The 25265-nt window shown below is 38.8% G+C and overlaps 1 protein-coding gene across 3 annotated transcripts in view; it reads left to right on the forward strand.

Annotated features, from left to right (window-relative positions):
* LOC126248857 (exocyst complex component 1) overlaps window positions 1-25265 on the forward strand; it is a 296832-nt gene that overhangs the window by 62459 nt on the left and 209108 nt on the right. For all 3 annotated transcript variants that reach the window (XM_049950289.1, XM_049950290.1, XM_049950288.1), the window contains 2 exons: window positions 17135-17305; window positions 23696-23785. In XM_049950289.1, the coding sequence (XP_049806246.1) occupies window positions 17144-17305; window positions 23696-23785 (252 nt within the window). In that variant the 5' untranslated portion in view covers window positions 17135-17143. The remainder of the gene's footprint in view (window positions 1-17134; window positions 17306-23695; window positions 23786-25265) is intronic.

Raw genomic sequence — 25265 nt, forward strand, 5'->3', positions numbered from 1 at the left:
AGCACCTAGTGTTGTAAGTTAACCCCCCGTTATTTTGGCCCATGCCAGGTCCGAAGTGACTGGGCCTGGTCAACTTCCTGGTTAAAAACCTTGCTAACGATAGGTCCATTCGGGTGCATGTTAGTCAAATTGAAGCCTAAGCTGTCATGCTGCCCTCCTTTGATGTTCCCCCTTGCACTTCATCTGTGGAGGAGGAGGTTGAACTGTGCTCTCTGTCCTCTGGTGAATCGCTAGAGGGGGTCACTATGCTTAGCGTGCGATCGCTGGCGGCTTTCGAAGAGAGAGGACATACTAGTGTACGAGCAATTGGTGGCAGGTGGCCTGCGTGGACGGTCGCGTTTCGCTATCCATTTTACTGCCCGCTAGGTTGCACTGGCGAGATTGCCTCCTGGCAGAGTGACGCTCACCGTTGGACAGTTTAAATCTGCCTGTGGTCACATATATATATATATCTATGTGTGTGTGTGTGTGTGTGTGTGTGTGTGTGTGTGTGTGTGTGTGTGTGTGTGTGTGTGTGTGTGTGTGTGTTTTAACCGTTAAATGGTATATTGTCAACTTGATCTGCAAGTTCACGTCTGGTGGATTTGTGTTATGGCTTTCTTGTAGTGTTCCCTAAATTTTCCTGTTGTTGTTAATATGCACCATTGAATGATAATTTGTTTAATGGCAAGCAACAAGAGGAGCCTTTCGACAGAGTGACATTTAGTGTTCCATGAACATATAGTTGAAAAAAAAAACTGTTATAACCAAATTCATCGTTGCTCTGTGATTATTAATAACTTGGCAAGATTACTACCTGTCAACAGAGCACTGTTGATATTTCCTGTTGGTATTAATGTGCACCGTTGAATCACAATTTGTTTAACGGCAAGCCACAAGAAAAGCCTTTCGACAGAGCACCGTTGAGTGTTCAATGAGCGTACAGTTGAAAATACTGTCATTACCAAATGTTTTACAGCCACTAGCAGTTGTACTCTGTGCTTGTGACTTGGTTGATTTTTATATACGAGGGTCAGTCAAAAAGTAATGCCTCCTATTTTTTTTTCTACATTTAATTGTCAGGAAATTTAAATGCAATTACATAGGTTGAAAACCACAACATTGAGGATCATTTTGTCATTTTTCAATGTAATCTCCGCCCATCTCTACAGTTTTGGTCCATCTTTGAACAAGGGCATGTATCCCAGCACGGTAAAAATCACAGCTCTGCTTCCTAAGCCATTGACACACGGATGTTTTGACGGCCTCCTCATCTTCAAAATGAATCCCACGATGAGCTTCTTTTAGTGGCCCGAACAGATGGAAGTCTGATGGTGCCAGGTCAGGGCTGTATGGGGGATGAGGCAAAACTTCCCATCCAATTTTGACAATCTCGTCAGAGGTGTGACGACTGGTGTGTGGTCTTGCATTGTCATGCAAAAGAAGAACATCTGCCATTGATTTTGTTGGGCGAACTCGCTGAAGACGTGCTTTAAGTTTTTTGAGGGTTGTGACGTATTGAACAGAATTTATTGTGCATCCCTGCTCCAAAAAATCAACCAGAATCACACCCTCTGTATCCCAGAAAACTGTTGCCATAACTTTCCCTGCCGATCGCACAGTTTTGAATTTTTTCTTCCTCGGCGAGCTTGTGTGACGCCACTCCATTGACTGCCTCTTTGATTCGGGTTCAAAAAAATGCACCCATGTTTCGTCCCCGGTCACAATTTTTTTCAGAAACTCATCTCCCTCCAAACGGAAGCGCTGCAAGTGTTGGGAGGCTATTGTTTTCCTTGCCTCTTTATTCTGATCGGTTAACATTCTTGGAACCCACCGTGCACAAACTTTTGAGTACCCCAATTGTTTAATAATCGTGATCACACTGCCTTTACTAAGAGAAATAATGCGACACACTTCATCTGCAGTCACCCGACGGTCACCACGAATGATGTCATCAACTTGCTGAATGTTGTGTGGAGTCACTGCACTCACCGGCATGCCGCTCCGCTTTTCGTCAGTCAACGGTGTTTGCCCTTCAGCTTCCTTACAACGATGAACCCATCGTCTAACAGTGCTGACATCCACTGTCACAACACCATACACCTTCTTCAGTCTTTCATGAATGCGTATGGGCGTTTCACCTTCTGCATTCAAGAATTCAATCACACAACGCTGTCTCAAACGAACATCGATGTCGGCCATCTTACAAACTTCTGCTGTGCTGCCACCTGTTGACACAGAAAGTTACTACTGTAGTGGATTGCAGAAGAAGGTTTGAGGAATGGCGCCAAATTCAAATTTTTCACTTAACTTAATTTCTTTAAGTAGAAAAAAAATGGGAGGCATTACTTTTTGACCGACCCTCGTATATATAAAGGTTTGTAAGACAAGAAATGTCTGTATTTATGATCATTGCAGGGCTGACATTGGTTTTGATGTTCCGCACCCAACCGTGATCTTGTACCCTGTACGTTGGGTTTATATTTGGGTTGAGGGTTGCCTATTCTGAGGTGCACCACTCACTATCTTTGTTGGAGCCTGTATTGCTCAATCCCCCGGAACTTGGCCTATCCCTCCCACTCCCATTCCTACTTAACGATAAATCCAGACTTGAGTAGGACCATATCATAAAAAATATATATACTGAGAGGCCAATATCAAAATACCCAGACTTGTGAGCAAAGGTCAACAAGAGGTTCGTGAACTTATACTTCTTATTGTCCGAATCACCCGTTTCTGATCCAAAATTACCCTTTTAGAATGGGATGAGTTACCCCAAAATATAATACCATACAACATAAGCTAATGGAAAATAAGTAAAATAGACTAATTTTCATGCTGAATGATAACGCACTTCAGATATCGTTCGAATAGTAAAAATGGCAGCATTAAGTCTTTGAACAAGATACTGAACGTGGGCTTTCCATGACAATTTACTGTCTATCTGAACACCTAGAAATTTGAACTGTTCAGTTTCACTAATCATATGCCCATTCTGTGAAATTAAAACATCAGGTTTTGTTGAATTGTGTGTTAGAAACTGTAAAAAACTGAGTCTTACTGTGATTTAGCATTAGTTTATCTTCGACAAGCCATGAAATTATGTCAGGAACTGCAGTATTTGAAACCGAGCCAGTGTTGCACATAACATCCTTTACTACCAAGCTAGTGTCATCAGCAAACAGAAATATTTTATATCTACTTGTAGTATTAGAGGGCATATCATTTATATAAATAAGGAACAGAACTGGCCCAACCACTGATCCCTTGCACCCCCCTACTTGGCCATACCCCACTCAGACCCCACATCACAACCATTCTCAACACTGTGAATAATGACTTTTGCTGTCTGTTGCTAAAGTAAGAGGTGAACTAATTGTGACCTACTCCCTGTATTCCAAGATTGTGAAGATATAGAAACATGTAATTACTATCTGTCAGTTTACTGGGCAACATTATTGAACGACCAAAGTGAGGTTGGGAGAAGAAAAAGGAGGGGAGAATTTATGTATCATTTGACACAAATACTATTGTATTGTGATGCTAGTTGAATTAATCAAACAATGAAATCCATTCTAATTAATCATACATTTAATTAGAATTTTATCTTGTGAACTTTGGCTCCACATACACTTCATGTATCCCCAATACTAGAACAAGACATTCTAGTTACTAAGAACCTGTGTATATGAATAAGTTTTAGTATCTGAAATGAGAATGATTTGATCATATACTTGTACCTTCCCTTCAAATTCGAATGCAGCATTTCAACTTCTGAAATAAAGTAAACAACTACAACAATGGACATTTTTATTCAATAATCGATTGTTACTTTTTCGATAGAAAAATAATTGAAATTGTGGAAGCGTATGTGAAAACAGGTTTGATTAAGGAAACTTGCAAAATTTTTGGGGTCATGTATCCAGGTAGAAGATTACAGAGTCTGTATAAAAATTGGTGAACCTACTGATCTGTGCAAAATGTAAAACAACAAAGAAGTCCTCCAGTTTGCACACCAGAAGTTATTGCAACTAAAGAATTATTCAGAGCCCAAATCATGACATATTGTGTGGCGGTTGTGCAGTAGTTATGGGAGAATGGCAGTCAGAAACATGTAGATCACAACACATAATTTTTGAAAAACATCAGCGACGGTTTGTTAAACTCTTTCCATTACATCATGAGTGATGAAGCACGGTTTCATTTCAAGTCATGTAAATTCAGAACACGAGATACAGGACAATGGAAAACCCTAACATTCTGTGTCAGCAAACCACTCCATGATGAAAAAAAATAGTGTTTGGTGTGGTGTAACAGGGACATGCATCGCTGGTCTGTTATTTTTGGCACTAATCTCAACACAGTTAGATATATGAAAATTTGTGGTACATTTTGTGCACAACTCATGGAATATCTAAGACAGTACAGCTTCTTCCAGCAAGATGGGACAATATGCCACACATCTAAGGTACCCCTGAAACGAATCCATGGTGTCTTCACTGAGGAACAAACTGTCAGCAAACATTTATGGCCACTATGTTCACCACATCTAACAACATGTGATTTTTTTTCTGTGGAGACACTTGAAGGGCAAGGTCTATGAAACAAATCCACAAACTATACAGGAACTGATAAGCCATGGAGTTGCCACCATCGGTATCCAACCTTTACTCCTGGTGTATCTGAATATATTTAGATGTGCACAGCTGTGAATTGATTTCACAGGGGGTCACTTTCAGTATTGTCTGTAAATGTATTTTTCAGTGTATTTTTCATTGTAAATAAACGATAAGTCCATTTGAGCTCTTTGTTTATGTAATTTCACTGCATTTCCTTTATAGTTACACAAGCTACTTTTATCTGCACCACCCTGTGCTGTCTAGTAATACAATTACCAGACACATTTAACTTTTAATTGTGTGATACTATAAACTGTATAACTAAACAGCATTTCAGTAGTTTAAAGTTGTGTATATATTTCAGTAGTTTCCTGTGACTGAACCATTGGTAATGGAGGCTGTGTGTTATTTCTGTGAAAAACAAAATATCTGAATGGAATTAAGAAGTGGGATGCTGAGTGGTGATGCTTCAAATATCAATTTTGGTTGTGCTTGCAAGTTCATGGGATGGAGGAAGAACATTCACAAGGCAGTTACAGAAGCTAATACTCTTAATTAAGGCTGAAATTGCCTTATAAATTGACGTACACACAAAATGTCATATGTTGCTACATTATGAATATTCACCATGGCTCAGGGGAGACTTACCATAGGGGATGAGCTTTAATTACTTGAAACAGTCAAGCATTTTTCAGTCCCTTCCATCAATCTTTGTCTTCACAGATGCACTGCTCAAGCAAGAAATATATTGCCAACTTGAAGTGCATTCCCTCTACTCTGCACCATCTCCCGTGGTATTCACAGTGTGGGGTAGAGCAGTCTCCACCACCTCCCTCCTATTCCAAAAACAGCACAAAATTAATAAAATTTGAGACCAAAATTATATCTGGCATAATCCATATCACTTCAGGCAGAGGGGTTACCTTCAGAGTCCTGGATGTTACTGAATTTAGCATACGTTAAAATTCAGGAGTAAGTCAGAAACATGTATTTTTTTTTTTGTTTTCTCCAAAAAGTTCCTGCCTCGAGATACAGACCTCCAAAGATGATACTGTGAACACCATTTTGAAGATGCAAATTTTGGAATTTTTTTTAAAATGCTGTAACAGATCTAGATATTTTGTTAGTTTTTTATAATTGAAAGATAATTGCTTTATGATTACAATGGTATCCTCCATTTGGACATATCTGTCAAAGTTCTTTTACTGTCGCCTTTTGAATTTTTTTTTATAATTTGCAGAAATTTTTTTTTCAAAAATTCCAATCCAGAAAAGTTAGTTTTTTCCTGTTGATTAGTACCATGTAGTAATATATTCTCTGTAAAGGAGAGCTTCCACTTTTAAGGTGGACAGGTTTGATTTTAAAAAATCATTTTTTTTAGCTTTCAAGGGTAATCTCTCTCCTCATTGATGTTGTTTCTTACTAATTTCTTTGTTACAATGTTTATTTCTATTGTCTTTGTTGCAGTTATTTCTTATCATTTTCTTTGTTGCAGTTATTTCTTTTCACTTTCATTGTTGCAGTTATTTCGTACACTCTGTTGTAGTTTCTTTGTCATGGTTGTTCATTGCAGGTTTCTATATTGTAGTTGTTCAATGCTAATTTGTTTACTGAAGAGGCTTGCAAGAAATCTGAGCCCATCCAGTGAGTCCTGCATTTTCGTGAGGAATTTGTCAGTTGACACAGTAATGTGTTTTGTGAAAAGGACTGTTTGAAATGTCGTCTGACTGGGGTCACAGGAGAGTGAAGTGTACTGACTATTTGCATATCAATAAAAGAGTGATATATAAGACAAATAAAAAAACAGACTTTGTTCAGGTTGGGAATAAGTGTTCTCATTTGAAGACTCTGTTTCAAAGTGAAGATATTTCAGTGACGACTTTTTGTGTTCTAAATGTTTTGACAAAATAACAACAATGATAGTATCTGAACAAGGTGAAGCCTCCCATGGTGCAGATGATGCAGATTTTGCATCAATAGAGGAAGAATTAAATACCCTGAATCAGTCAATTACAGAGGTAGGTGTTACTCCTGTTAAGAAACCATGGTCAGTGAAGTCGAATCATAAGCTCTATGCATCAAGAAAGTGCAGAGAAATTAATAAAGCTATGGATGAATACACTACAGCAAAACTGACCACACTCTTCAAAGTAGAAATACCATCTTCAGAAGAAAATGAACCGAAACACTGTTGCACCTCTTGCCAGGCATTTTTCACGTATATCAATTCAGCTGTTGATTATTGTGCATCCTACATTGAAAAGGTGCAAGTTTTAACTATTATTCCAGAGACATTTTCAAAGAAAACAATTTTGAACCACATTCCATCAGTATCAAAGTACGTGGTTGATGAATCAAGAAATGTGAGGCCTGTAAAAGGAGTCTTAGGAAGACCAGATCCCTATTATGGTCATCCTACAGAAGCAGCTCAAGTTCAAATAATGCATTCATTTTATCTGGAAGATAAGTGGGACTGTTCTCGCCAGAGTGCCAACAAAAAAGACACTATAACTGAAACAGTTGAAGATCGAAAAAAGGTTGTGAAAGTGAAAAAGTACATGACTCACAGTATTAAAGAAACTTTCGCAATTTATAAGAGCAACTATACAACTTTACATATTGGAAGATCAAAATTTTATGCACTATGACCTATGTGGGTAGTTCCACACCCCACCTAGAGATGTCTGTTTGTGTGTACTGCGTGAATTTTGAACTTTGTGTGGTAACTTTGAAGAACTTACTGGAGCACGTGACATATGACACCTTGGTTGGGCGTGTGAAGTCATTAGTAGTCCGTGACATAAAGCGAGAGACTTGTTTGTTTCAAGAATGTGGTGACTGCCCTGGAAAGGGAGTACTGTCTTTACAGATACTTGGCCTGGAAGACGCAGCAGATAACTGTGTAGAAATTACATAAGCGACATGGGAGGAAAATAAACTAATAAAGAAAATTGTCGCATTTAACAGTTACACTGATGAACTTGGTAAGTGGTCAGTGAAAGCAGTAACACACTAGCACCTGAAGAAATTGCAACAACAACACATTGCAGAAGTGACTGGCCATGTACAGGCTGAAGAACTATGTTTAGTGCTTCACTGCGAGTTTGCTGAGAACTGGTCTGTAATTCTCCCACAAAAAGTACAAGGGTATCACTGGAGTAATGACCAGGTTTCAATTTTTACAGGATTGACATATTTTCAAAACAAGACCACAAGTGTTCCAGTTATAAGTAATGACACAGGACATGACTCAGCACATGCTTTGCTATCAATGCGCAAAATTCTTCAACTGCAAACAGGTGCAGATAAGATCATTATTATTTCTGATGGTGCTCCTAGTCATGTTAAAAACTGTTGCCAGCTGTTTGAATTAAGTTGCTTGTGCCAGTTGACTGGGTATACAGTGCTTCTGGTCACAGAAAGGGGCCTTGTGATGGTGTAGGCCTGCTGAAGCATCATGCTACAAAACATAATCTTTCCAGACCAAATACATCTGTGATTCAGAATGCTGAGGATTTCACGTCGTGAAATCTTACACATCCATACCCCTCATTCTTTTGTCCAAAGAGGAAATCAAAAAATTCCATGAGCAGAAAAAAGAAGAATGGTCCAAACAAACCACTCTTGTGAAAGGAATTCAGGAGACACATTTTTGGACTCAAAGTGATGAGCAAACTAATATTGCACGCACTTTAAAGAGCAAGAAAGAAGAAATTTCGTTCGTTTGGTGAACACCTCAGAAACAGCAGGGTAATATTCAGATTCAAAACCTGACAGGGGGATGTTTGTGGAGTGTGTGTATGACTGTGACTGGTGGATTTCAGAGATTATAGACACCAGTTATGAGTTAAACAAAATTGTAGTGAACTCTATGCTACCACATGGACCAGCTGCTTGGATATAGGTTTCCAGCCGAAGGACAGCAACGACACCATCATTGCTCACTTCCTGTTCACAATGTTTTGAAGATTGTAAGTCCTATTGGTTTAAGAGGAAGACATTACTCTATATCAAAGGAAGATACTGAAGCAGTGGCACACATTTTTAGTTTATTGACTGGGTAATTCCAGTACAAAACAGAGTGCACAGAAGTTCTATAAATTGAAACCTTTAAGTCTTATGACCTTTCACATACATTTTGGAACCATTTAAAATGCTTGAAAAATGAGCCTCTTACTCATCTTTCAAAAATAAATTATGTGAATAAGGCTCAGTTTAGATTTTTATGAGCTTGTTATGTGATAATGTGGTACTGAAACAGGTTTTATGTATGGCAAAAATTTCAATTTTGTTATAAAACCTGTTCAACCTAAAAGTGGAAGCTCTCCTTTTCAGGGAATTTTTGGTACTAATCAACAGAAAAAAAATCAAAATTTTATGGATTGGCATTTTTGAAAGAAAAAAATTCATAAATTATAAAAAAATTTCAGAATGCTATAGTGAAACAACTTTGACAGATAAGCCCAAACGGAGGATTTCTTTGTAATCATAAATCATTTCAAATAAAAAAACCAATAAAATATCTAGAACTGTTCCAAAGATATAGCATTTAAAAAAAAAATTCCAAAATTTGCATCTTCAGAATGGTATGCACAGTGCCCCCCTTGGATGGCTGTATCTCGGAGCAGAAATTTTTTTGGAGAAAACAAAAAAGTACGTGTTCCTTACTTAGGTCTTCATTTTAACATATGCTACATTCAATAACATCTGAGAGTGTGAAGGTAAGATATTTTCCTAGCCTGCCCAAATTGATATGGACTTTGCCATATACAGAATTATCAAAGAACCCACCAAAAGTTTGTCATTCGAGAAGCATCAGTTTATTTTTTTGCCAGTTAAACTAGCATTGAGACATAATATAATATGAAATGTAAAGACAAAATTCTGAAATGAATTTATTAAAATTCCTTCACTGATCACAATCATACGGTTACTCTGTTCAATAAATACAAAAATGTAACACATATTTCACTGAAACTGAAAATAATTGATATTTTTCACATAGAAGCAAGTCACACAGGCATCATTATCTCAATTGAACAAAAAAATACAAGTAATATATAGTGTTTAGGTTTTGAGGACTTTTTTTTATAGTGGATTGATGCTAGGAGCACAGAAACACTTAACAGAAAACAGCAACCACACTAGCTTTTGAGCAATAGCTCTTTTTCTAGCACAGAACACTCATTTTCACATTCACACCTGCAACTGCACAGACACCCAAACACAAACTCCTATAGTCATTCAGCTGTGACTGTGACCACAGGAGTGTGCATTTGGGTGTATGTGCAGTTGCAATGAGTGTTCTGTGCTAGAAAAAGAGCTATTGCCCGAATGTTAGAGTGAGTGCTGTTTCCTGTTACATGTTTGTGCGCTCCATGTATCGATCCACGATAGGTGAGTGGCTGAATTTCCCTTATTTTACATATTGCCCCATCCAGAAATTTCCATTGTCTTTATAAAATTTGTATTTTGACAACTGTTTTACAATGCATTTAATTAATTAATTAATTTTCTCTGTTGTTATCAACATATCTTTTTTTCAAACAATGGTACAGAACCTTATAAAACAACGCAATCCCTATAAAGACTTCAGAAGTTCAACGTTAGTACAATATGCACGCAGACACACAGGTACATGACTATTCAACAACCTACTATGATAGTGAAGTTAAAACGATAAATTAAATAACTTCCCGTAGGCTAAGAAAAAATTCACACAGATTCTTAAATGTGATGTATCATGTTTCAATCTAATTCAGCAATTAATTGCAAACCAAAAGAATACTGAACAACTGTCTAAAAATATATCTATTATGCCAACAAACATTAAAAAATGTGGATTTTGAACAGTCTGTTCTTCACATACTACACTACTGGCCATTAAAATTGCTGCACCACGAAGATGATGTGCTAAAGACGCAAAATTTAACCGACAGGAAGAAGATGCTGTGATATGCAAATGATTAGCTTTTCACAGCATTCACACACGGTTGGCGCCCGTGGCAACACTTACAACATGCTGACATGAGGAAAGTTTCCAACCGATTTCTCATACACAAACAGCAGTTGACCGGCGTTGTCTGGTGAAACGTTGTTGCGATGCCTCGTGTAAGGAGGAGAAATGCGTACCATCACGTTTCCGACTTTGATAAAGGTCGGATTGTAGCCTATCGCGATTGCGGTTTATCGTATCGCGACATTGCTGCTCGCGTTGGTCAAGATCCAATGACTGTTAGCAGGATATGGAATTGGTGGGTTCAGGAGGGTAATACAGAACACCATGCTGGATCCCAATGGTCTCGTATCACAAGCAGTCGAGATGACAGGCATCTTATCTGCATGGCTGTAATGGATCATGCAGCCATGTCTTGATCCCTGAGTCAATAGATGGGGATGTTTGCAAGACAACAACCATCTGCACGAACAGTTCGACAGCGTTTGCAGCAGCATGGACTATCAGCTCAGAGACCATGGCTGCGGTTACCCTTGACACTGCATCACAGACAGGAGCGCCTGTGATGGTGTATTCGACAAACTTGGGAGCATGAATGGCAAAACGTCATTTTTTTTTGGATGAATCCAGGTTCTGTTTACAGCATCATGATGGTTGCATCCGTGTTTGACGACATCGCGGTGAATGCACATTGGAAGCATGTATTCGTCATCGCCATACTGGCGTATCGCCCGGCGTGATGGTATGGGGTGCCATTGGTTACACGTCTCTGTCACCTCTTGTTCGCATTGATGGCACTTTGAACAATGGACATTACATTTCAGATGTGTTACAACCCATGGACCTACCCTTCATTCGATCCCTGCGAAACCCTACATTTCAGCAGGATAATGCACGACCGCATGTTGCAGGTCCTGTACGGGCCTTTCTGGATACAGAAAATGTTCGACTGCTGCCCTGGCGAGCACATTCTCCAGATCTCTCACCAATTGAAAACGTCTGGTCCATGGTGGCCGAGCAACTGGCTCGTCACAATACGCCAGTCACTACTCTTGATGAACTGTGGTATCGTGTTGAAGCTGCATGGGCAGCTGTACCTGTGCATGCCATCCAAGCTCTGTTTGACTGAATGCCCAGGCATATCAAAGCCATTATTACGGCCAGAGGTGGTTGTTCTGGGTACTGATTTCTCAGGATCTATGCACCCAAATTGCGTGAAAATGTAATCACATGTCAGTTGTAGTATAATATATTTGTCCAATGAATACCCGTTTATCATCTGCATTTCTTCTTGGTGTAGCAATTTTAATGGCCAGTAGTGTAATATATAGCAGTGAAACTTGGATTTTAAATAAGTTTTTCAAAATAAAACTAGAAAAAGTTCAGAGAGTAAGGAAAGGTGACTCCTATGCTTCCCTAAGAAACATAAAAAAGAAGTGAAGACATACCAACAATAACAGGAATTCAGAACATAGTGGACAGAGTAAAGATTTTAAAATGAAAACACCAGCATATATCACACTAATAAATGATAGATGATGGACAATGACAGTACTGAAGTGGAGATCCTGAGACAGACGAAGACCACTTGGCATACCACCTGACTGTTAGGATAAAGAACTGTGGAAAGTCACAGACTTCAACTGTCAAAGGAGAGCAGGAGACAGAGCTATGGAAACAGTGATCGAAATTGAATTTGATAGGTTAGTATTAAAGAGCATACACTTCGTAAACGTTGCATTAGGTGAACAGTAAATAAATAAACAGATAGATAATTTACCATATGGTGACTTCTGGAGAATGATGCAGTTGTACATCAGCCTACAATATTACAGTATTTAATATTCTAAGACATTCCATTGTAGCCCACTTTAATAAAATATACGTCTTTGACTTCCATACATGTGCTAATAGCCTAAATGTTGGGTGCTCCAAACCATCTTTCCACGCATCTAGTGAGTCCTCTCTACAGTGTTTATGCAATATAGTGTAAATATGGTTTATTCAAGTGGCAGCAAATTTCATATGACTGGAGGATATTGAGAGTTATGGGTATTACCAAGAAATTTCATCAGACTGATCTGCAGAATATACTGCTTTGTCCTGCATACATCTTTTGAAAATACAATGCAGTGTTACACAAAATACCCCCCCACCACACGCCACAAGGTGGATTTTGGAGTATAGATGTAGCTGTATCTTTAACACTCAAATAAATCATCATAACCGAGGATTCAAAGAGCATATACTCACTATACCAGGACCACATTGACAAACTGAATGTTAATGACACGTGCAGCTGTACACAATCGTTTTTCCGAAAGCAGAATGAATAGCAAAATTATTGACAGCTTATTACTGCCTCCTACCATTCCATAGAGATTTGATAAGGAATGTTTATGAATAAATGAAGGTGACAGACAGTAGGTGCAGTAACTGACGGGGAAATGTCTAATTACCTGCCATGATTGTAAGGTACTATTTTCAAATCTGTAGCATGATGGAAGGGCAATAATGATTTGTATATCCACCACACAATTCAGGACAACAATATGTGATTTATAGACCCCAGATACTAATTAGTTTAGCATTATACACACATCAGAAAAAGTTTTGCATCACCTCGGTTCCAAGAGTTCCAGAACGTGTACAGAAAATTGGAACAGAGATCAACATAAACATCATTTCTGCCCTTTTTATTGATCATGAAAGCCATACATTGCATGTTGTACCGCCTTACAGTGAGACCTTCAGACCTGGTGGTCCAGATTGCTGTACACACCGGTACCTCTTATGCCCTGTAGCACGTCCTTTTGCATTGATGCATGCCTGTATTCGTCGTGGCATACTATTCACAAGTTCATCAAGACACTTTTGGCCCAGATTGTCCCACTACTCAACAGCGATTCGATGTAGATCCCTCAGAGTGGTTGGTGGGTCATGTCAGCCATAAACAGTCCTTTTCAATCTATCCCAGACATGTTTGATGGGTTCATGTCTGGAGAACATGCTGGCCACTCTACTCGAGTGATGTTGTTATCCTGAAGGAAGTCATTCACAAGATGTGCACAATGGGGTCGCGAATTGTCGCCCATGAAGACGAATGCCTCGCCATTATGCTTTCGATATGGTATTACTGTCGGTCAGAGGATGGCATTCACGTATCGTACATCCATTACGGTGCCTTCCATGACCACCAGCGACGTATGTTGGCCCCCACATAATGCCACCCCAAAACAGCAGGGAACCTCCACTTGCTGCTGCACCGAGCGAGGTGGCGCAGTGGTTAGCACACTGGACTCGCATTCGGGAGGACAACGGTTCAATCCCATCTCCAGCCATCCTGATTTAGGTTTTCCGTGATTTCCCTAAATCGTTTCAGGCATATGCCGGGATGGTTCCTTTGAAAGGGCACGGCCGATTTCCTTCCCAATCCTTCCCTAACCCGAGCTTGCGCTCCGTCTCTAATGACCTCGTTGTCGACAGGACGTTAAACACTAACCACCACCATCCACTTGCTGCACTCGCTGGACAGTGTGTCTGAGGCATTCAGCCTGACTGGGTTGCCTCCAAACACATCTCCGACGATTGTCTGGTTGAAGGCATATGCGACACTCATCATTGAAGAGAATGTGATGCCAATCCTGAGTGATTCATTCGGCAGGTTGTTGGGACCATCTGTACCGCACTGCATGGTGTCGTGGTTGCAAAGATGGACCTCACCATGGATGTCGGGAGTGAAATTGCGCATCATGCAGCCTATTGCACACAGTTCGAGTCACAACACGACGTCCTGTGGCTGCACGAAAAGCGTAATTCAGCATGGTGTGGTGTTGCTGTCGAGGTTCCTCTGAGCCATAATCTGTCAGTAGCATTCATCCACTGCAGTAGTAGCCCTTGGGCAGCCTAAGCGAGGCATGTCATCGACAGTTCCTGTCTGTCTGTATCTCCTCCATTTCCAAACAACATCGCTTTGGTTCATTCCGAGACGCCTGAACACTTCCCTTATTGAGAGCCGTTCCTGTCACAAAGTAACAATGCGGATGCGATTGAACTGCAGTATTGACCCTCTAGGCATGTTTGAACTACAGACAACACAATCCATGTACCTCTTTCCTGGTGGAATGACTGGAACTGATTGGCTCTCGGACCCCCTCTGTCTAATAGGTGCTGCTCATGCATGTTTGTTTACATCTTTGGGCAGGTTTAGTGACATCTCTGAACAGTCAAAGGGACACTGTCTGTGATACAATATCCACAGTCAACGTCTATCTTCAGGAGTTCTGGGAACTGGGGTGATGCAAAACTTTTTTTGATGTGTGTATGTAATATTGCCAGTTACTCTATGCATGTGGTGTACAAAAGTAGATATAAATGTAGCAGGAGGTCTGGAATATGTTTATTTTTCTGTCCAGCCATTGTATCTGGTAGTGAATCTTGTTTTTTTTTTTTTTTTTCTTCAAAGTGTTGTTGCGATTTTAACAGTCACCTTTTAAAAAAAAGTTACATGATTTGTATTTGTCTGTTAGCTTGCTGCTAGAGGAGACAACACAATATGGCACATTGTATTGATAAAGGCAACCCTACGTTTCTAGCATTTGTAGACTTAAAGAAAGCTTTTGACAACGTTAACTGGAATACCCTCTTTCAAATTCTGAAGGTGGCAGGGGTAAAATACAGGGAGCGAAAGGCTATTTACAATTTGTACAGAAACCAGATGGCAGTTATAAGAGTCGAGGGACATGAAAGTGAAGCAGTGGTTGGGAAGGGAGTTAGACATGGTTGTAGCCTCTCCCCAATGCTATTCAATCTGTATATTGAGCAAGCAGTAAAGGAAACAAAAGAAAAGTTCGGAGTAGGTATTAAAATTCATGGAAAAGAAATAAAAACTTTGAGGTTCGCCGATGACATTGTAATTCTGTCAGAGACAGCAAAGGACTTGGAAGAGCAGTTGAACGGAATGGACAGTGTCTTGAAAGGAGGATATAAGATGAACATCAACAAAAGCAAAATGAGGATAATGGAATGTAGTCAAATTAAATCGGGTGATGCTGAGGGGATTAGATTAGGAAATGAGACACTTAAAGTAGTAAAGGAGTTTTGCTATTTAGGGAGCAAAATAACTGATGATTGTCGAAGTAGAGAGGATATAAAATGTAGACTGGCAATGGCAAGGAAATCGTTTCTGAAGAAGAGAAATTTGTTAACATCGAGTATAGATTTAAGTGTCAGGAAGTCGTTTCTGAAAGTATTTGTATGGAGTGTAGCCATGTATGGAAGTGAAACATGGACGATAACCAGTTTGGACAAGAAGAGAATAGAAGCTTTCGAAATGTGGTGCTACAGAAGAATGCTGAAGATTAGATGGGTAGATCACATAACTAATGAGGAAGTATTGAATAGGATTGGGGAGAAGAGAAGTTTGTGGCACAACTTGACTAGAAGAAGGGATCGGTTGGTAGGACATGTTTTGAGGCATCAAGGGATCACAAATTTAGCATTGGATGTCAGTGTGGAGGGTAAAAATCGTAGAGGGAGACCAAGAGATCAATACACTAAGGAGATTCAGAAGGATGTAGGTTGCAGTAGGTACTGGGAGATGAAGAAGCTTGCACAGGATAGAGTAGCATGGAGAGCTGCATCAAACCAGTCTCAGGACTGAAGACCACAACAACAACAACAACAACATTGATAAAGTGCAGTATCATAGGGCAATTTGTTTTTGGCAACAAATGAAATGTTGCAGCTGTGTCATGTCAATCCGCACTGCTAAAGAAATCATATAGATTGGCCTAACAGCTATAACATTCACACTGCAACCAAAAACAAGTACTCCATTTTATCAATGGGCTGTGTTATTTTGTTTTGGCTGCTCTAGCAGTGTGGTATATCACTGTGGCACAGGGATTTCAATGTATAAAATGATGTAAAATTTTAGGTGTTACTTCTCACCATGGTCAACGCAGTGGCCGGTGGCCTTCACTTAACAATAGATAGCAGTGGTGTTTGCATAGAGTTGTCAGTGATAACAGACAAGGAACTCTGCATGAAATAACCACAGAAATCAATGTGGGATGTACAGTGAATGTATCCATTGGGACAATGTGACGAAATTTGGTGTTAATGAGCTATGGCAACAGACGAATGATGCGAGTGCCTTTGCTAACAGCATATCATCGCCTGCAGTGTCTCTTTTTTGCTCATAACCATATTGGTTGGACCCTAGATGACAGGGAAACTGTGTCCTCGTCAGATGAGTGCCAATTACATTTGGTAAGACCTGATGGTATGGTTCTAGTGTGGTGCATACTCCACAAATCCATGGACACAATTTGGTCACAAGTCACTGTGCAAGCTGATGGTGCCTCCATAATGGTGTGCGCTCTGTTTACACAGAATAGACTGGGTCCTCTGGCCCAACTGAACCAATCATTGACTGAAAATTTGGGTGTTATCATTTAACAGTTGACTGACTGATGTTAATTATTAACTTGACTGTGTATTTTTTGTGTTTATGGATTTTTTTTATCAATGAAAGTGTTTTTTTGAATTACTGCTTTACTTGTTTTTAATTTTTAAGGGTTACATCATGTCATCAGTAAGAAGAATATTGCAGAGGGAATTATTTCAGCCAAGTGATGAACAGCTTGTGGCTGTAGTTCATGTCAGTAAACCAATGAAGAAGAAGAAAATACACCTTTTATGCATCACAGTCTCGAAAGAAAAGCCATTTTCTGTGGCCATTCACCAGGTAAGAAATATTGAAGAGGAAGATAATAAGTAAGACACATGTCTGTTATCTGTGAAGTAACTAAGGCCATAACTTTCCCAGTAAAAAGAGTATTAACATGCCAGCAATAGGCACACACATCATCATAACCACTGCACCTTCTGATGCCTCTTCTTTTCCACTTGTGTTGTAATGTAGTCATAGAATAATTTAGTGGGATGAAGAGTACTGGTTCAAGCAGCAACACTAAAGAGTCTTGACTGAAACATTCACTTCTTTCAGAAATGGCGAGATAGAGAGAGAGTTATTTTGTTTCTTATATAATGGAATACTAATTGTGAAAATAATTACCGATTTAGGAAGGGATACGTTACAGATTAAAGGACATTGCTGGCAGAATTTCCTCATGCTATCACTCCTCACTTAATTAATCTTACCTTAGAGATAACTATAAAGTTTGGAGGAACCCACCCATAGGGTTGACGAATTCCCTACCTTAATCAAAGAAAAAGCAGTCATGTACTCTCAAAGGCAAACTTTTGTCCCTGCAGATCTGAAAGAGAAAACATTTATGTGGTATTAGTAAACTACAGGACATTCACAGTAAGGTCTCAGAATTAGCCTCACTTATTAAGGGTAAAAATGCCCATTGAGTATTAGAAACAGTAAGGTGACTGAAAGGAAATGAATTGCAGTAAAATTCAGGTTGGAATGTACGAGGGGCATTTGAAAAGTCCGTGCAAAGTCCAAGAGATGGCACTATTGGCATGTATCAAGGTCAAGTTTAGTTAGTAGCATCTTTGGAAAGAACGGACACCAAGTTTCAGCCATATTGGTCTATTTCTTTGTGTCTGGCATTTGTAATCTAGGAAGTCGAGTGATTGTCAAAAAATGGATGAAAAAGAATTTTGTGTGGTGATTAAACATTACTCTATGAAAGGCAAAATGCTTCAGGAGACTAAAGAGAAGCTTGATAAACATTACGGTGGCTCTGCACCTTAGATTAGAACACTTTATAAGTGGTTTCAAAATTTTCTGAGGGGCCATATGGGCACAAGTGATGCTGAACTTTCTGGATGCCCTGTGGAGGTTACGACTCCAGAAATCATTGATAAAATCCATAATATGGTGATGGATGACAGAAGAGTTAAGGTGCGTGAGATTTCTAGTGCTGAGGGCATCTTGAATGAATGGGTACATAATATTTTGCATAAAAATTTGGACATGAGAAAGCTGTTTGCAAGATGGGTTTCCTGATTTCTCACGCTTGACCGACAATGGAATCGTGTGAAGTGTTGCTAGGATGGTTTGCAGCTGTTCAGAAAGAATCTGCAGGACTTTAAGCATCGTTTTGTCACTGTGGATGAAACATGGATACATTACTGTACTCCTGAGATGAAAGAACAATCTAAACGACGTGTTACTAAGAGAGAATCTGCACCAAAAAAGGTGAAGACCATACCTTCAGCTGGAAAGGTTATGCCAACTGTCTTTTGTGATTCACAAGGGATAATCCTCATCGACTACCTGGAAAAGGGTAAAAATATTACAGGTGTATATTAATCATCGTTATTGGACTGTTTGAAAACCGAGCTGAAAGAAAAACGCTGGCGATTGGACCGTAAAAAAAGTCCTTTCCCATCATGACATTGCACCAACACACACCTCAGCAGTTGTGGTCACAAAATTAATGGAAATAGGATTCCAACTCATTTCACATCCCCCCTATTCTCCAGACTTGGCTCCCTCAGACTACTATTTGTTCCCCAATTTGAAGAAATGGCTGGCAGGACAAAGATTTTATTCAAACGAGGAGGAGATTGCAGCAACTAATAGCTATTTTGCAGACTTGAACAATTCCTATTATTTGGAAGGGATCAATGAAGTAGAACAGTGTTGGACGAAGTGTATAAGTCTAAAAGGAGACTATGTTGAAAAATAAAAAAGGTGTACCCCAAACACGTAAGTAGTTTTTATTTTTGCACGGACTTTTCAAACGCCCTTCGTATATCATAAGGGTAGGTTAGGAGCCTGTTGTAATACCATTTTTTAATACTGTAAAGAACTCTAATCATAACTATTGTGCTTGTTATGGATTCTTAATCTGAAATAATGTGGGTGAAGCTAATCATCAAAGGTAGGACAAACAGGATAATTGAGCAATGGAAAATCAAGTATGGAATGTAACAATATAATGAAAGGATAGTTGCTACTCGCCATATAGCAGAGATGCTGAGTCGCAGAAAGGCACAGCAAAAAGACTATCGTAAAGTTATCTTTCGGTCAGCAAGGCCTTTGTTAAAACACACACACACACACACACACACACACACACACAAACATAACTCACCCACACAAGACCACAGTCTCTGGCAGCTGGAGCCATTCTATGACTCAGCATCTCTGCTATATGGCGGTAGCAACTATCCTTTTCGTTAAACATGATTACTGGATGCTTTTTATAGACCACTTATGTCAGGAATGCAGAATACATAAGATAAAACTAGGAGAATAGTACAAGTAAATTTCCTGATCATGTTAACTGCAGTAAGGGGAACTATAGAATGGGAGTGTTATGCAGTGAAGTGCTACCAGAGACAGGGATTTGTGAGAGAGCATCTTGAACTTTTTTTCTGAAAATTACTTTGAACACTTAGAGAATTCTCTGTTGGGCCTGGCGGTCAAGTGGAAACCGAGATGTCAAATCCTGGTTGAATGGCAAATTTTTCAGTCTGTCTTAAACCTAGATTTCACCTCTCAGTGATGTGAAGATTTGCCAGGAACAACGTGTAGTTTGAATTCTATGTTACACTATAGGTCTCTTCACCCGGTAGGATACCTGGGGGCAGGTTAGGAACACACAAGTTGCTGAAGTGGTGTCGAGTTGAGATACTTGCACTTTCTTCTTCTTCGCAGATGGATCACTTAGGACCACGCGTAATCAACATTTGTTGGCCTTCCTTTTCGCCCAGTATTCCTTTATAAACAACAAATGGGCTAGCTTTCGTTGCGGTGACCACGTATGTCGGTTAGTTTTTCTATCTTCTTCCTCAGAACCCAGTATGTTTGTGATTTTTCTGATTTCATTTCTATCATGTAGATTTGGAGACCCTAATTCTCTCAGGTCTTTTTCCATCTGTTTGTACCAGTTCGGTCTTGTAGTTTTGTTCTTTAAAAATGTATGGATTTTGTGCGTTAACCTGTTTGAGTCAATTCTTTCTAAATGTCCCATGAATTGGATTCTTCTCATGTGCATTGTGTCTGTTATTTTGGAGATATTTTTATATATTTCTGCATTGGGTTTTGAATAATGCACACTATCTTGGTCCTAGGATTTTCCTCATTATTTTACGTTCTTTTCCTCTTTTAGTGTTCTGTGTTCAAGATTTAGTGTCTCAGATGTGTAGTGAGCTTCGGGTTTAATTACTGTTGTGTAGTGTCGTATTTTGCAATTCCACGAGAGACTCTTTTTGTTGTAAATGTTTTTTGTTAATTGAAACGCCGTCTCCATTTTCTGGACTCTTGATCTGACAGATTTCTTTTCATTACAATTTTCTGCAATCCGTTCACCTAAATATTTAAATAATAAAATGTAGTTATTACCAATTTTGAGATCAGAAGGTTCATCTTTGATGTCAGTCATAAATTTTGTTTTTTCAAATGAAATTTGTAATCCTATTTTTGCTGCCTGCTCTTGTAATAATTCTAGCTGTTTCTGTGCACTGGTAATGTCTTGTGCGATCAGTACCATGTCATCAGCAAATGCTAAACAGTCTAATTCTATGCCCTTACGTCTTGGTCCCAGTCTGTGTGCTGGTGCACCTGCTTTTCTCCATTCTCTAACAACTTTTTCAAGAGCACAATTGAAGAGCACTGGGGACAGTACATCCCCTTGTCGTACTCCTGTGTCTATTTCATATTCTGTGCTCAATTCTCCCATAAATTTTACTTTGGATTTGGTCTCCGTGAGCATTTCTTTTATGATCTTTGTTGTCTTTTGATCTAGTCCAAATTCTGCTAATACTTCAAAAAGGGGTTCTTGGTCTATACTGTCATGTGCTTTTTTAAAGTCGACAAACATGATGACATAACTTTTGTTTGAAGTACTATGCAAATATGTAATTGAGTTTTTCAAGTTAAGGATTTGTTCTATGCATGATCGACCTTTTCTGAATCCACCTTGGTATTCGCCTAGTTTTGAATCCAGCTGAAGTTATGCTCAGTTTAGTAGGGCTTTAGACAGAATTTTGTATGTTATTGACAATAAAGAGATTCCACAATAGTTGTTGGGGTCTGTTTTACTTCCTTTTTTTGTACAGAGGATGTATGATTGCTGTCTTCCAATCTGTGGGAATTTTTCCAGTTTTCCAGATTGCACTATTATTGTTAATATTAGAGAACTGATTCATGAGAGCAACATCTTAGACCATGTAGTAAGTAACAGACCTGAACCTTTTGAATCAATTAGTCACCATAAGACACAGCAAAAATGACTAGTTGTATTACAAAAAATGTTAAGAAAGGTAGGAAAATATTTTTACTGAGCAAAAGTGACAGGAAAAAAAATTATAGATTATGTGAGCCAACATCAAATTTTAGGATTTTTGGCTGAGGATGTGGAGAACAAATGGATAAAATTCAGAAGCAATGTGCAGTAGAACTTACATCTGTATGTGCTGGGCAGATATGTGAGGGAAGAGTTAAAAGATCTGCCTTTATTCAACAGCTGTGGTACAAAATTGCTATGAAAGTAAAGACAGTTTTATAACTGTGTGAAGTGAAGACAAAGCCTTGTTGATGGACAAAAGTTGAATGGAGCCAAAAAGAACATAAGTAGAGCAATGTTTTCATGACTTTAAAAGTTGAACCATAATTAGATTTCTGGTGATGTTATATAACTGGAGATGATTTATGAATCCCAAAATTCACCCAGAGTCAGAACTGAAATAAAAACGGTAATTGGAAGTGAAGATGAACCAAAAACTGTTTTGTTTGTGGGAAAAGTGATGGCGACTGATTCTTCTAGAATTTAGAGGGTATCACCTTGTATTAGTATTTGGGAAAGTGTAAAACTGTGACTGGTTGTCTTTACATAACATTAATATATTGTTTGCATAATGAGTTAAAGCAGAAGTGACATAGATGCAGTAAAGTACTCCTGCACCAGTGCAATGTGCATGCTCTTGCATCACCCACTGCACTGGCAGAAGTCACGAACTACACATCGAAACAATTCTTTTGAATGACCATGCCATGCATAGGGTAAACATATTGTGCATATGTTGAAATACATTTGTGTTTATTGTTTTCTTACATCAGTCTTAACAACCTACCCTTGTAAATGGGAAGCTCTAATAAAATCATGAAACAGATGTTGAACAAAGCTATACAAACAATCAGGGTTTTGTCCATTGTTAATGTCTGTCATGCACTTTAGCTACCTTAGTTTAATTCTTTAATTTCTTAATATCACATGAGGTAATATTTTGTGGCAACTTGCCAACTCGAACAGAACACCAAATGGACTATACATGGTGTTCATTCACAAACCTGGTGTAACTCCATTTTGATAAACTGGTAATTCCGACACCACTTTGCTGAACATCTCCTATCTTCTGACATATGTTGTTTTCACCATGCATTTGTTGTTTACACATGTCTTACTCCTACATAATGCCTTACACTACAGATGGCAAGGGCACATAATTATATGGTGACTGCACTGCTGCTCATTTGTTGTGAACACAAGACTGAGAAATGATCTTTATGCAAGTAATATGTCAGTGCCTATAATTCAAAAAGGTGTACATTGCATTAATGCAGTCATTTTCAACAGGTTTTCACAAGAAAAAGTGCAGTCATTTACAAACTACACTTTTTCAAGCGTAATTGCTGTACATTATATTAGGGTACACTTTGGCGATGTTGGAGGGCATTCTATTTTGGGGTGACAGTGATTAATATATTTAACTTAACATTTTATTTGTTGCTTTATGAGTAATGTGCAGTATATGTTACCCAGAACAACCAGTACAACTTGTTGACTTTAAAAGTGTATATTACAGAGAAAATGAAATCAGAAAATCAGGCAGCAGTGCCAGAGCAATGTAGATGTGTGCACATGCACACATTTCGTTTTGTGAACCTGTTAGCTTTGAGGAAAGATATTGTTTGAAAGATTACTGATGATTTCAACCTTGTTTTGTGCTTGTCGACATGCCAACACCACAACTGGAAGTTGAGTTGTTACCTTTAATCCTTCCATTGTTTATACGGATTATGAAATGCTTGCCATAGATAATTCTTTGCTGCAGTCTTTCTTAAAATGTTAAAAAAGTCATTTTTGTACTTATCTCTCTTCTTTAAACCATCAATATATATCTCTGACATGTTGAGTTTTCTATGTTATAGGTTAAAAAGACAGATAAAAATGCTTACAAGAAGAAAAGAACCTGGCTTCTTACAGAAATGAAGTTGTTTGATGGGAAAAATGTATCTGTTGTAAGTATAGTTAAATATTTTAAATATCAGTAGATGTAAACAGTAAATTTTTAATTCTTAGTTTTCATATAGCAAGAAGTGGAAGTGTGGTGCCATATTAGTTTCAAATTTAAAACTTTTGATTTATGGAAATTGTGTCTGAAGATATGAAAACATTTCATGTGTGTGTAAACATACATACATTAATTAAGTAACTGTTGAAACGTATGCCACTGTTTCACGTCTTAACTCCCCCCAACCCCCTTTCCCCCTTTACACAAACCAACCTCAGCTTCAAGGTGAAAGTCATGCTGTTTCAAAGCATGACTCTGTATGCTCAATCCTTTGCATTGCTATGACAGTCAAAACTTCAAACGCAGTAAGATTGGCTATAGAAGCAAAGCAAATTGCTGGAAGTGTGAATTTGTTCCTACAAGCTGGGAATGCTGTGGTTTTCCCCCTCCCTTTTGTATCAGTTGCTCTTCAAACCACCTTGTGTGGAGCAAGGATAGTTTGCTGAGGAGAGGAATATGCAGGAACTGAGAGCGACCAAAGAAATAAATTTCTTGTGGTGAAGTAACAGAAGCATTGAAAACTGTAAAGAATCTTGTGTTTGTTACATCGTCATTCAGCCTTGACAAAAACTGTTGTGAAGGTACATAGTACTATAGTAACACAAGGGGATACTGCCACAAATACAGGTATCACCTGAAAAAAAATACTGGAAACATTACATCCTATATGATATGATGATTGATCTAAAGTGTACCTCGACATGCATACCTAGAAACCAAGAAATTCTGAGTTGTGTTTGAGCATCATCTTACATTCACCAGCAAGATAGAAGAATAAAGGGAACAAGATGAAAGGATAAAGGCAAGTGCCACTAATAAAATGGTTCTTATAATTCAGTGGAATATGAACATGATGATGATACTAACGATGTGCATCACTCCTCCATCACCAGTCCCACATACCACTAAATTGCAGTCAGTTGCCTTCAGAGAGAGGGGGGAGAGAGAGAGAGAGAGAGAGAGAGAGAGATTTTCCACTGAATATGATAATGTGATATTTATACCTGCCATCCCCTTGGCCCTATAGACATGGGCTGTCAGCAACTGCCTGTGATAACTTCACCATCATACCTCCTCTTTAGAAGGTCTCAAAGCAGATGATTCACCTCAGCACTGCGACATGTTTGATATCTGCCATTTCTCTCTTCTTCCTCTTGCCTGCTGTTGTAGATACAATTCAGTCAGAAATTGGTAAGATTTGCCTGATATTGATCACTTCACCTATAAGGATTTGCTTACCTGCAAGAGCCTGCCTGAAAGGAAGCCACATAAATGGATGCAGGCTGCACAGGATACTGTAAAGCCAGCGGACAGTGTTTGAAGATAGGTTTCAGCATATAGCAGATCAAATTGCTAGTGTGATTCATAAAGCTACAAAAGCATTCATTTCAAAACTGCATGGCCAGCTTAGAAGATGGCCTATTATG

Source organism: Schistocerca nitens, chromosome 3 (genome assembly GCF_023898315.1).
Source record: "Schistocerca nitens isolate TAMUIC-IGC-003100 chromosome 3, iqSchNite1.1, whole genome shotgun sequence".
Classification (NCBI taxonomy): domain Eukaryota; kingdom Metazoa; phylum Arthropoda; class Insecta; order Orthoptera; family Acrididae; genus Schistocerca; species Schistocerca nitens.